The 15128-nt window shown below is 35.4% G+C and overlaps 1 protein-coding gene across 1 annotated transcript; it reads right to left on the bottom strand.

Moving 5' to 3' along the window:
- Positions 1 to 9785: 9785 nt before the first annotated feature.
- On the bottom strand, positions 9786 to 15126 carry LOC121804142. The gene is made up of 8 exons (XM_042203682.1): positions 15114 to 15126; positions 14429 to 14548; positions 13877 to 14315; positions 13070 to 13797; positions 12872 to 12970; positions 11562 to 12770; positions 10122 to 11452; positions 9786 to 10037 (listed from the first exon to the last, which is right to left on the bottom strand). Exons 1-8 carry the CDS (start codon positions 15124 to 15126, stop codon positions 9786 to 9788), a joined length of 4191 nt encoding a protein of 1396 aa, XP_042059616.1.
- Positions 15127 to 15128: the final 2 nt, after the last annotated feature.

The raw sequence follows: 15128 nt of genomic DNA, 5'->3' as shown, positions 1-15128 counted from the left end.
GTAATGTTTATGTGTCACCCAACATATAGTAGTAGATCATTATATCGGTTTTATATAGCGTCATCCGGTTGTTTTGACAATTTTATAGGGAGATACAATATGTGAATATAAGTAAAATATTGAATCCTGGTAAAAGTATTTATTTGATTGGAATGATAGATTGTGTACATTACACATACTTAACTGATTTACTTAAATACTCTAATCTTTACAACTCTTCAATGTGAAGAGCTTGAATTCTTTTGAAAAATAAACGATAAAACTGTACAAAACATTAATTTCAAGCTCGATTAATTTTGTGGAGATAGGCAGCCATGATTCCTTATCATGTCATTATTCATCTAATATTATGTTGTAAATTTCAATCATATGAACCGAAGATACAATCAGAAAATCTAATCTCTCAAACTGAACATGCATAATATATTTATTTTAGTGGATACCTATATTCTTTTTGCATTAAAATAATTAAAAATCATTCTGCTACATAGTGTTGGTTTCTGGATTACAAAGATAACCACCGGGCGTAATACAACCCAAAAGAAAGAAAAAGGAAGAACTGAACTTAAAATTACAACGTATAATCGAAACTACTAAACCAGTATGATTAGCCGAGTTGAGGAGGCCTCTTCCCGCAAGACGAGATACGCCCCGGTAGTGCTCTTCGGTTTGGCGTGTCGTCCCCAAAGGTAAAACGGCTACGTCTCTATTGATGCAGCACCGCAATCAGTAGAGCTCCGGCGAACGGGATGGAGGAGAGGGCAGAGCTTCGACAGAAAACAATGCAGAGAGAGGGAGAGAGCTTATGATGCAGAATGCTTGGATGTGTAGTGTACTAATGCATTGGTATGGCTAGCCTATTTATAGGCCAAGCCACCATGCAGGGTCAACCGAGCCATGAAGGCTCATCATGGCAGAATCGTAACCGACGTCGGTTACGAGCGAGTGGCAGGCGTGTGCCTTTCGCATGTGGAGCGTGTGGATTTCTCACGTGGCAGCCGTGACTGTGCCTCGCTTGACGACGTGTCAAGCCACTTGGATTGCTGACTCGGCGGTGGTCCAAAAAGAATAGTTTGGGCCAAGCCCCAAGCCCAAAGACCACCCAAAGACCAATTGCCAAGATCCAAGTCCAAGCCCAAACCCAAGCCCAAGATCGAGATCGGGCCCGAGGCCCGTGCCCACGAGCACGAGCACGGGCTCGGGCGGGGCGGGCGGCGGCGGCGGCGCGCGCGTGTGGGCTTTTCCACCCATCTTGATCACTATAATTATTAAGTAACATAAAGTCACTTAATTTAAACACATTAAAAGATGTAGTAGTCTTCCAATGTGGGATAATTAACACTAGTTAATTATTCCCTAAGCACATGCTCCAAGCTTTAATTAAAAGCTAATTATGCCCAACTTTAATCCACTATTTCTCACTCACCGGAAATCGGATTAGAGAAAGTGAATATACTACGTTTATCTACGTAAAATGTAGATCGACGCTATATCATTTAATTTCACAAAATTAAATGTCTCGTCACATTTATTGTTTGGTCAAAACCATTGACCGGACACATTAATCCATGATTTTTTACAATCCCCCACATGAGTGAAAATAGCCGAATGCATATGCATGCAGACACAAGCTCAACCCTCGAGAGGTATATAAGCATAAGGATAGGTAGTTGTTGACTTTGAACCCTCCATAGTCGACACCATCGGATACACAGGCGGCTTAGTAGCGCGATGCTTTGAACTAATCCCCCACGGCGTGCACCGAGACAACGGTGTTAACGCTTAAACACCTCAACCTCATCCGTTCTCACGTTTTGTGTCCATTGCGGTCTTGGACACCACTTTGGATTCATAAGTACGTTTTTATGAAGCGACCACACTTCACACTTACATAGGTGATTCTTAGTCAAGTACCTTGCCATACTTGGTCTCTTTGAGAACTCCATCTCTTTGAGGTCTTTAAGAACCATTAAAAGTCATAGACTTAGCCTTTACCACTAGGCAAGTTCTCCAACACTCTATTGCTCTTAGGGAATAGATATAGTTGAGTGTTTCTCATGAACTCTCATAGCTTAGTTGTCCCTTTGAACCAAGTTCTTGGGATCTCCAGTCATCATGGTTGGGTTACCACTATGACAATTCTTTAGTTTGTGGATTTCAAACCCATTCCCTCTAGCAACTTATTCATTTGATCACGGTTTAACCCTTTGGTTAGCGGATCCGCTAGATTATCTATTGACTTCACATAGTCAATTGTAATCACGCCAGTTGTGATCAAATGTCTCACGGTGTTATGTCGTCGACGTATGTGTCGAGACTTGCCGTTATAGAAACCATTGTTTGCCCTTCCAATAGCCGCTTGGCTATCGCAGTGGATTAGCACTGGTGGCACTGGTTTAGACCAACATGGAATGTCTTCTAGAAAGTTCTTAAGCCACTCGGCTTCCTCACCTGCCTTATCCAAGGCAATGAACTCCGATTCCATTGTTGATCGGGCTATACATGTCTGTTTTGTGGATTTCCACGATACAGCACCACCCCCAATAGTAAAGACGTATCCACTTGTTGAAAGTGAGTCTCTATTATCGGATATCCAGTTGGCATCACAGTACCCTTCAAGTACCGGGGGTATCTCGAGAAGTGTAGCCCATGATTTTGAGTATGTTTTAAATATCTCAAAACCCTCACAAGAGCTCTCCAATGCTCTTTGCTTGGATTGCTCGTGTAACGACTCAACTTGTTCACGGCACAAGCAATATCCGGTCGAGTGCAATTAGTCAAGTACATAATGCACCCAATGACCCGTGCATACTCTTCTTGTGCAACGGGCTCGCCTTTGTTCTTGCTCAAGTGAACGTCGAGTTCAATTGGAGTCTTAACCGGCGCGCCATCATAGGCTTTGAATTTATTCAATATCTTCTCAACATAATGTGATTGTGTTAAGATGATTCCATCATTCGTCCTTAGAATCTTCATTCCAAGAATTACATCGGCTAGACCCATGTCTTTCATGTCAAAGTTTCTCTTTAACATGACATTTGTATTGTTAATTACTTGAGTGTTGCTACCCAAGATTAACATATCATCAACATATAGACACACTATAACATGCCCGTTATTAGTGCTCTTGATGTAGACACACTTGTCACACTCGTTGATTTTAAACCCATTTGATAACATCACATTATCAAACTTCAAGTGCCATTGCAACGACGCTTGTTTCAATCCATATAGGGACTTTACGAGTTTGCATACCTTTTTCTCTTGTCCAGGTACTACAAACCCTTCGGGTTGTTCCATATAGATTTCATCTTCTAGTTCACCATTTAGAAACGCGGTCTTTACATCCATTTGATGAATCTCAAGATTGTGCAATACAGCAATAGCGAGAAGCACCCGGATAGATGTAATCCTTGTTACAGGTGAATAGGTATCGAAGAAGTCATGTCCTTCCTTTTGTTTAAAACCCTTTACTACTAGTCGGGCTTTAAATTTATCCACTGTTCCATCGGCCTTAAACTTTCTTTTAAGGACCCATTTACATCCTAAAGGTTTAGCACCTTCGGGTAAATCAACCAACACCCACGTGTGGTTTAGCAAAATTGAATCAATTTCGCTTTGAACAGCTTCTTTCCAATGCAACCCGTCTGGGCCATCGAAGGCTACTTTTATAGATGTGGGTTCTTCATCTAACATAAAAGCAATGTAGTCAGGACCAAATGTTTTTGGTGTTCTGACCCTACTACCACGTCTTAGTGTTGTATCATTTGGATCGGGCCTTGCACGCTTGCGCGATTCAGGTTCCTCATCCGCTGATTTAGAACTAGTGGCCTCAATCTCCACTGGTTTAGAACTAGTGGGTTCTTCCTCAATTCTTGTCTCAGAATTGGTTACGACTTTGTCTTTGTCTTTGCAAGGAAATGTATTTTCGAGAAATACGGCATTCCTTGACTCAATTGTTGTCCCTACTGTTATAGTCGATATTTCAGACTTGTGAACAACAAATCGATAGGCACTACTGTTAAGTGCATATCCAATGAAGATACAATCAACCGTTTTAGGTCCGATTGTAACTTCTTTGGGCGGAGGAACCATCACCTTTGCCAAACACCCCCACACTTTGAGGTATTTGTAGGATGGCTTCCTTCCCTTCCACAACTCATAAGGAGTAACATCTTTTCCTTTGAAAGGGATCTTATTCAAGATATAGTTGGCTGTCAAAACAGCTTCCCCCCACATGTTATGTGGTAATCCTGAAGTTAGAAGCAGTGCATTCATCATCTCTTTTAGAGTACGATTTTTGCGTTCTGCAACACCATTAGATTGTGGTGAATATGGACCAGTTGTTTGATGAATTATACCACTTGCGTTGCATAACTCTTCAAACGGGGCTACATATTCTCCTCCTCTATCGCTTCGAATCATTTTGATTTTACAACCAAGTTGATTCTCAACCTCGTTCTTATAATTTTTGAACGCTTCTATTGCTTCATCTTTACTTCTTAAAAGATAGATGTAGCAATACCTTGTGCAATCATCTATGAAAGTGATAAAGTACTTTTTACCACCTCTAGTTTGCACCATCTTTAAATCACATACATCCGTGTGAATTAATTCAAGGGGTTTTGTGCTTCGTTCAACCGAATGAAACGACAACTTAGTCATTTTTGCTTCAAGACAAATTTCACATTTATCTTGATTATCCACTTCATTAGCCTTTAGTAAATCTAAATTCACTAATCTTTTAATGGCTTTTGAATTTACATGTCTCAATCTACAATGCCACAAATTTGAAGACTCGGTCAAATAAGAGGAAGTAGATGCTTTATTATTATTGGCCAAAGGCTTTGCAACACTGCGAGTTGCTACACTAAGCTTGAAAAGCCCGTCGGTTACATAACCTTTTCCGATGGATTTTCCAAACTTATACAAGACAAACCTATCAGACTCAAATACAAGTTAATTATTCCCTAAGCACATGCTCCAAGCTTTAATTAAAAGCTAATTATGCCCAACTTTAATCCACTATTTCTCACTCACCGGAAATCGGATTAGAGAAAGTGAATATACTACGTTTATCTACGTAAAATGTAGATCGACGCTATATCATTTAATTTCACAAAATTAAATGTCTCGTCACATTTATTGTTTGGTCAAAACCATTGACCGGACACATTAATCCATGTTTTTTTACACATAGCATGAATGATTGCAATTAGATTATAAAATCTAATGGATGGTATTAATTCTTAGTTCTTATTTTAAGGGTGATTTTTAGGAGATCATCATGGCCCTACAACATATGTATATATGCATCTATTCTACCAAAATATATTAAGAATGAATACATACTATAATTTGGATCGGAAAATGTTACCTAACACGGCATCAAAATTTTCCTACTTGCATGACTTTTTCCATGAAGCACATCAATCTGAAGATGTAGAAAGTGGAAACACATCGACAATTGGAATAATGAAAATTTCAAAGATTTATGTCGCAGGAAGGGATGACACTTTTAAAATCTTAGCTTTTAAGAAGGTAGGAAAAACTAACTCTAGATATATGTAGTACTACTAAACTGGCTATATATTTTGTTTCAAGTTTTAGAGTTATTATTAGTATTATTACTAGCTCAGAAAACTGTTATGTCTAGGAGAGTTTCACTTATTTATTATTGTTATTACAAAACAATGGGCAAAAAAGTCAGACAAGATATCCTTTTTCCCACGTGAAGAAACATGAACCTACATCCTGCATGAATTGCTCAAAGTTTTATTGGTTACACGGCTCAAAAATTTTGAAATGAACTATTGCATGGATATATGTAGGGATGTCAATCGGGCCGGCCCATCGGGTTTCGGGCCAACCCGCTCGGGTTGCGGGTCAATCGGGTGCGGGCTAATCGGGTTGTGATTTCTTTCGGGTTATAAAAGTTCAACCCTAACCTTAAAAGCTCGGGTTTCGGTCTAGCCCAACGGGTTAATCGGGTTGCTATCGATAAAATTAACGTGCGATCAATCCAATAAATAATGATGAAAATAGTTATATTTATTAAATATAAAATATTTAATTATGAGATATTTGAGATATATGCTTAAACATGATCAAATACTAATATTTGAGATATTTTGTGAAACTTTAATGCATGTTTTAGAAATTTAAATATTTTTTAGTGATTTTAAAGTTTTAAATTTATTTATCAATTTTTATATTAATAAAAAATTTAATATATAATTTATATATTTAATATAAAATTGAAAGCTATTTTTTAGTTATATATATTATAAAATTAATCAATGAAGTGTCGAATTATAAGTAAAAATATTGAATAATAGAAATTTTATCGGGTTTTCGGGCCAGCCCATCGGGTTTTCGGGTCTGGCCCTAACGGGTTGCGGGTTAATCGGGTGCGGGCTAATCGGGTTTTGATTTTATCGGGCTAGAAATTTCCGGCCCTAACCCTATAAATTTGGCGGGTTATTCGGGCCAGCCCACGGGTTGCGGGCTACACTGACATCCCTAGATATATGTCTACTCACATATTAATTGGTAAGAATTGAGATTGTATAGTTAAATCATAAATGTAGGGTTAAAATAATCTAGACAATAGACATGATACGATGAGTCAGTTCATCCGCGTCTCACCATTGTAGTGGTTGTTCAATTTTTTCCGATATTCGACAGAGCAAAAGCGCCTCGACTACGAGGAACAGTGCTTATTTGCAAACCCGGCTCATCATTCTATCACCATATTTTATCAAGCAAGATATAAATTGAACTTTTTTCAAAGTTACAGATTTTTTACAGAGAAAATGTATGTATATTGATAACATTATTCTGGAAACACTAAAATGTACATATTGAACCCATTGATATATGCATATAGGTATGTCTGAGTCATTGATTGTGTTATCTTAGTTAATTCAATTGTGTTATCTTAGTTAACATTATTATGCATATAGGTATGTCTGTTTTAGTTTGATAAAATTTCAAAATCTTTATGCAATTCACAAGGACAAAAAATTTCACATCACCAAAATTGAAGAAAGAAAAGGACAAACTTAGATGCTGGACAGGTCATTATTGTGTAAGCTAGTCGACATGAGAATTGTGATTTATTTTAAACTGCAATAGAATTGCGAATATGTGTAAATAACAAAGAGTGTATATATATACATTATAGTGCACAATAACGAGCGTATACATTATTGCACAGCACCTAATAGAATATGTAATTCGAATTTTTAATTATATTCTTGTTTTTTTAATATTTTGTCTTTTTAGCCGTTTTTAAAAATTTAAATTAATTTAAACTAATATCGGTTTTAATTTTGTCAAATTTTAATTATTATACTTTTCGTTGTAATTATGCTATCTTTTATGGTCGACTCATTTATAAGTGTGAAATGATTTTAATTGTACATTGTGGGTGATGACATGATGTTAGGCAATTTGGGCCCTGCCCTCCCTAAAGTATTAGCCAAGCTAGTGGAGGGGATAGGGTTAAATTTAAGAATATTATTAAACATTTGTTAAAATGATTGATTCGAAAACAAATTACTATCTTTTATCTTCCTTTTTCAAATTTTCAATATAGAGCAAGTCGCGCGTGGTGTAATCACAGTAGCAAAAACAACCTTTTTTTTTTTATCGTATCCTAATACTCCAGTTATTAATTCCACATTATGCTTATATGAAATAACTTAGACATACCACACATGGGTGGACGCAGAATTTTGTTTCAGTAAGGGCTATGTTGTAAATGATACTCGCTCTATTTTTCATGGTCTTGGGGGTATTTTTATACCAAAAAAATTTGAAATAGTAAAAAAAAAGTAGCTTAAATGAGTATTAAGTTAAAGTGGACCGGTCTCAAAAGATGTTTTCAAAGTTTACAAACCAAAAATATTAGTTTGGCAAAGTTTGCGAACAAAAAATATATTTCATCTATTAAATTATAACAACTAAACATTCTGAATTTGTTAGGTATCAATTACATGAAAAACATTCAATGTAAACAATTCAAACTCAAATAAATAATTTTCATAAAAAAATGTTGTATATCTTCCTCCTCAGACCATTACCACCATTGTTACTTTCTTTCACCTATTTTCAGAATTTCAGATTCAGCCCCACTCATCAACAATTTCCAATGATTTAGTCTTCATAGGTACTGGTTTTGTAAGGGCTAAGTAGATAATATTCAAAAATTTCAAAAAAATTACAAAATAAAAACATAAAAAAAAATTATTGGGTAAGGGCTTAAGCCCCACCCTACCCTCTTCTCACGTGTGTCCGCCCCTGATACCACATAAAATAAAAGGTAATTTTGCTGTAAAAAAAATACAAGCCTGTGTTAATATTCCAAACGTTTTGAGGATTGATTCGCATCACCTTTTATTTTCATGGTTCATTTTCTTTAAAAAATATTAGGAGGTAGAACCCATTCTACCATTGAAAATAAGTTTTCTAAATCATAAAAAAAAGTGAATAAAAGAGAAGTCAAGTGGGACGATTTATTTTCAAATTAAAAATAATCAATCGAATCAGTCATTTTCAGTTATAGGGCCCACTCCAAACCACCCAAAAGTCTACAAGCCCAAGTCCAAAGTATAGCATAATCTAAATTAGGTGCATTTGATTGATTTGATGGGCTTAAAACACTAACATTAACCAATTTTAACTTTTTATTTTTTATTATAGAAAAATTAATTGAAATTTAAAGTTGTAACGTGGACTTAAACCTTAGACTTTTGGTGAGAATTTCATTATCAATTTACACCTTCTTACCACAGTGGCTCTATTTTTATTTAATTTACTCACAGCACATCCATTTTATTTAGAATTAATTTCCCTATGTAACTACGATTGTTCTAACTTCAGTTATATAGAGGTTATAAATTTTTCTATTAAACAGCCTTCGCGTACATGTTCTGTCAATAGTATTTGATTATTCTTTTATTTAAATAAAGAAACTATAGACTGGATATACAATTTCACTCTCAAGTTTGTTGTGATGGATGAACCAATGATCTAAATCTAGATAGGGTTTTGTATAGGTGACACGAAACAAAGCAAATTCTGCTTTGAGTTAATCTTAGATCCAAAAGAGTTATTACAATTCATTTCCTATTAACATATATACGAAATAAGTTATTTCAACAAATTTACGATATATTAAAAGTATATTTTACCTCTCGTATAAAATAAAACGATTTTAAAAGACATTCGTCCTTTACCCCCTCATAGCAACTAAAACGATCTATCTAATAATTGTTAAATATGGAGCCTAAAATATCTCCTACCATGTTTAGGATTTGTTTCCTTGAAGTATACTTCCTTGTGATAGATTTATTCCTTAAAAGATATTTCCTTATGGAATATGTTTCCTAGTTTAACTAGAACTAGTTTTACCAACCGTGCTATGCACGGGCCATAAAACTTGTAAAAAATTCTAAGATAAATGAATTTAAAAAACAACGTTGACAAATATTGTAATTATGCTTGCAGACGGAGAATAAATATCTAATAAAAAGCACATTGTAAATATGAAGACAAATGAATAAGTGTCTATGAATAAGTGTCTATTTCCAATGAACAAATAAATTTTTTTGAATTTGAAACGCATATATGAGTGGACTAAATAAAATATAATACAGAATAAAGATGAGATAATGATACTTATATACATACATTATACATAAATGAATACTAAAATAAGTTCATTAAAAAAACAAAAATTCATAAATAGGAAATTATGCAAATATCAACAATCCAATAGTTCATAAGTTTTGAAAAACTTCTTTATAAACAATGTTAACAGTAGAATCACCATTGCCTTCATCTTCTTCATCTTTACACACCAAAATCTTCAAACCTTCACGACTTGTGACTCTTGATATAGCAACATACAGCTGTCCATGATTGAAAACAGGTTTTCTCAAAAATAATCCAACATGAGAGAGTGATTGACCCTGACTCTTGTTAATGGTCATTGCATACGACACAGCCAAAGGAAATTGTCTTCTTTGGAACTAGAAAGGCAATCTCGGATCAGATGGTATTAAGGACATTCGAGGAATCAACACTTTATGACCAATATTATGGCCACCCAATACCTGTCCCTCTAACACATAATCACCTAATCGTGTAATTATCAATCTTGTGCCATTACACAACCCGTTTGACATGTCTATGTTCCTCAACAACATCACAGGAGTACCAACTTTCAGCAACAATTCATGGTTAGGTGTACCAGAACACTTCAAATTATTTAAAAACTCAACAGACTGTATCTCAGCAAGATCATTTGATGTGGAGTCAGAGTTTGAAATACTATCAGAACTAAAGTAAACTCGACCTTGAGACTGATCCAAAGAAATCATGAATTGGTTAACCTCGTCAACTACCTCCAAAGTAGGAGCAAGTATAGCACGACCATGCAAACAACTAATCAATTCTTCAGGATTCATGTAAGAAGGATAGACATATGAAACAATGGTTCTAAGAGGATCACCAGAATTTGACAAAACAATGTCTCTAGGAAGTTGAATACACACTTCACCATCATTTGGACCACCAATAACACCATCTCCAATAGAAGCAACCCAAGAGGAAAATTCCTTTAATTTAGAGGCTTCATCAACATTTTCAACATTCAAAAGCCTCATATTTTTGGTCAGCCTTAAAACTGTGCAACTCTTCCAAAGATAAGATGAGTTAATGGTAGCATTCACAACATCTTGACGACTGCCTTTAGGAACAACTGGTAAGATTTGTCTAAAGTCACCACCAAAAACAACAGTTTTACCACCAAACGGTTTGTTACTATTTACCTCATTGCATACACGCATAATATCTCTTAAAGTTCTATCCACGGCTTCTATGCAATGTTTATGAATCATCGGAGCTTCATCCCATATAATAAGCTTAGCTCTCACAATCAACTCAGCAAGTGCACCGCCTGGTTTAATATTGCACATAGAATCTTCATTCACATTAATGGGAATTTTAAACCGAGAATGAGCTGTTCTACCACCAGGCAATAATAAAGAAGCTATGCCACTGGACGCTACATTTAAAACAATATCGCCCTTCGAACGAATCCCTGCAGACAATGATCTCCAAATGAACGTTTTCCCAGTACCTCCATAGCCATAAACAAAAAATATTCCTCCATCATTAGAATGCACAGACGACATTATAGTGTCATGCACACAAAGTTGTTCATCAGTGAATTTGGAGATAAATTCCAAATATTCCCTTGCTAAACATTCACGATCATAACACAACTCATCAATAATCAGTCTATTTTCACTTGATTCAAAATACTGATTATCAGGATACGGCAAACCATGGAAATCACGCAAAGTTTTGCCAAGATTCTGCAACAATTTCTCAATCTCTGCCAATGCAAAATTCTGAATTTCATCATCACTCAAGATCATACCTATAGTAGTTAAGAATACGTTGTTAGAATTAAACTTATATTATAAATTGAAATTAATAACAAATAACATAATAAACATGCAATGAAAATAATTTAAAAAATAACTTACCAGGATAATTTGTTAATTTCCGGCGGTTATAAAGAACATCTTCAGACAAATATTTCCAACAACTTCGCCAAACAAAGTCCGGGCGTGAAATAGATTCCGATGTTAACAAACTCACAAAGAGCAATCTCAAAGAGTGAGCTGAGGCCCAAAAAGAAGCCTCTACAATTCCATCAACATATTCCTTATCATCATCCAACAATCCTAAAGCAAAGCAAGCATCTCTAAATGTATCATACTGAACACCATTAACACATGTGATGTCTTCATATGAAGAAGCTCCTTTAACAATATTCAACAAACATCTGAGATAATACATATCACCAGAACCAGGAGCAACATAAAACAACCTTCCAATCGAATATCTTTGTTTCCTAGGTTCCCAGTGATTCTTCTTCCATACAAACTTCGTCGGAAATTCACCATAAGTGAGATCCCTACCTTGGGAATATATCTTATTTGCTTCCATCCAAGCCAAGAACTTACTTTCATGAATTGTCTTACGATTCAAAACAGTTTCCAAGTCATCAGCTTCATCAAAAATAACATGTTGTTGCTCTGGAAGATGAAAACTCAATCTTTCAACAGGAGGATCCTTGTATTGAATTTCAAATCCAAATATTCTCCAAGCAGCTTCACAAGACGATATATACCTACAATCGTAGTACAAACTTACTTCATCAATACATCGTTCAGCACCATCCGCACCAGATTGGAAAAAAGAAGTTGTCACACGGTCATAACCCTTATTTATATACTTAAACAAATACTTAATAGATTGCGACTGATTGCACCACTCAACGTTGACATGACCGCTATACTTCATAAGAAGAAAACGATTGTGTGGAACAACATATCTATTATCTAAGGGCACACCATCCTTCATAACAACACGACCATTATCTCTACGTCTATAAGCAGGATAGCCATCATCATCAATGTTTGTGGCCGCGAGATATTTCTTGGGAAAATATTTCGAGCAACGTCCGTTGAGCATGCAAGGAGATGATTTTCGAACAACACCACACGGCCCATGCGTCATGAATTCTTTAACATACTCATGATAGTGAGGATCAGTTACTTGGTCGGGAAGTTCAGCTGAAATTATCTCATCAATGCGTTGAGGCTTAGGATGTTTGTCCTCATTGCTTAAAAACAACAAAATATGGGCATGAGGCAATCCACGTTTCTGAAACTCAACCGTGTACACAACTGCACAAAACAATTTATGGATTTAAATTATTTTTCATAAACAACTAACAAAAAAATTATAAACCAATGTCATTATTTAGATAAAGAATGCTCAAACACACCTGCTTTCACAGCTCCAAATACTTTTTTACTCTTAAGATCTCTTATCAAATTATCCAACTTGACTTTAAAGATCCTACGAATAATATCTGGACGATCATCTGATTTCAAACCCTTAGATGCAAGATATCGACATATCTCTGGCCACTTAGGATTGCACGTAAAGGTAATAAACAAATTTGGATAACCAATCTACCTACAGATCGCCATAGCATCTTGATAATTCTGAACCATATATCGAGCTCCACCAACAAAACTGGAAGGCAAGATAATTCGTTTCCCATGCCTTGAACCATCCGTCTCACCACGAAGAACAGCTTCCGCTAAACCACTATACAATTCAGCCCGCAACCTTTTCTGATGGGTTCGTACAAAAGTAAGACGACCGGTCTCAATCATCGTATAGGCATCAACGACAAACTGTTGAAACAATCTCCTTCCAAATAAAAGAATAGAATACTCAGAAGTTCTTTCATGTAAGCGAAACGCAAAAAATTCTTTAGGACTAATACTTTTCCTATGGGTCGACGAAGAAGAAGAATTTCTAGAAAATCCAATATCTTCTTTATAACCATCCTCCCCGTAAGGAAACAAAAGTGGATACTGAAGTGGAAGATAAGAAGGATGCAGTTCACTAATGCGCTGCAACTGCCCTGACTTCTTTACAACAACAATATCTCTGTCACCCAAAGCTTCATCAAAATCCCCAACGACAAGCATAGCAACCTCAGAAACAGAAGGTAGGTTATGAGTTCTTCCATCCCTACCTCTCTTACCAAGCAACCTCAAACTTACATTGGGTTGATTTTCATGCCCAATCTTTTCTTTGGCCATACGAAAAGACTTTACTAACACATTTTCTTCATCCAACATATGTTGCAAATCACTAACAATCTCTGAATGAAGATTATTCACAGCATCCCTTTGCCTGTACAAATAAAAAATACTAATTTATTTTTTAACAAAAAAATATAAAAGTAATGTGTTAAAAAATGAAAACTATTTACCTCACGGACGTTATTCTGTAATTGATCTCATTGTCCGTATCATACACATATAACTGGGCAAACTTCGGTTCGCAACCATCTAATGGTAGTAAACTGCCAATTAAGTGGTAATTTTGCCCGTGTAAACGAAATATAGGAGGACCACCACCGGTGTTCACACTATTATCAACTTTACCTCCCATGGAGGTAAACCCAAACATCGAATTATATGAACGAATATTTTTCAAATAGTGACTACTTTTGGCGTCATTAGAGAACATTAATTGGTGCAAAACGTCAGGTGGAGAAGTCAATTTAGGAATCTCAATGTTTCCATTCATACGGCAACCCGAATATCTTGGATTAGTAGGCTTACTTGGTTTGCCAAGACGTTCCTCATACCAAAATATTGCCCCACAATGTGAACACATATACGAAGGATCACCAATATCCCAAAATTCTATATAAAAAAATGTTAGTAAAACATAAATAAAAAACTGATATAATTTGAAATATTTAATCAAGAAAATAAGAAATTAAAAAAAAGTAACCAAGCTACAATAAAAAAATTACCTCCATCTTCATTTAAATTGGATGAATCGAAAGAGCTCTCATTGACAATAGACCGATTGCTTTCATCAAGAACATCATCACTTATAACAATAGGACTTTCAAATGATCCACACACATCACCTACAAAATATAAAGCAAAATGAAAAAATAAGACAATCTTTGTGGGACGGAGGGAGTAATTAACTAATATGATCATGCTAAAAAATAAAATACTTAACACAACTAACATTTTATAGTTTGCCATAAAAGAACTCCAAATAATTCCCAAAGAAAAACCTTGACCAAACGAATCCAATACTACAATCTCCGTCAATCTTTATCTCTACCAAACAATTGAATATTTATTTCTTGTATACTATTGAATTAAAATAGGATATTAAATAAAACAGGCCACAACAAAAATACATAGCCCAATAAATATAACACCACAACTCAAATTAAACTAAAATCTCATACTATACAAACCAAATAAAATAAGTCATAGCCCAATTATTAATTGAAAAAGGCTGAAAAACAAAAAAAATGGCCCAAACAATTTACCAATGTACAGAAAAAATAATGGCCCACACAAAAAACAAAAATAATGGCTCAAACAAAAACAAAAAAATGGCCCAACAGAATTTTTTACCAATGTACAGAAAACATGGCCCAAACAATTTTCCAATGTACAAAAAAATCAACTTACGTAAACTAATCATCT

The sequence above is a fragment of the Salvia splendens genome, chromosome 5 (genome assembly GCF_004379255.2).
Source record: "Salvia splendens isolate huo1 chromosome 5, SspV2, whole genome shotgun sequence".
Lineage (NCBI taxonomy): Eukaryota > Viridiplantae > Streptophyta > Magnoliopsida > Lamiales > Lamiaceae > Salvia > Salvia splendens.
This window is presented reverse-complemented; position numbering and strand designations above follow the sequence as displayed.

What these genes read in the sequence shown, in the direction of transcription:
- LOC121804142 (XM_042203682.1), bottom strand. An exon ending in TACAGAATAACGTCCGTGAG is followed by an intron (nt 13,798 to 13,876) that starts GTAAATAGTTTT and finishes TTATTTGTACAG; the next exon opens with GCAAAGGGATGCTGTGAATA. An exon ending in GAAATTAACAAATTATCCTG is followed by an intron (nt 11,453 to 11,561) that starts GTAAGTTATTTT and finishes TAACTACTATAG; the next exon opens with GTATGATCTTGAGTGATGAT.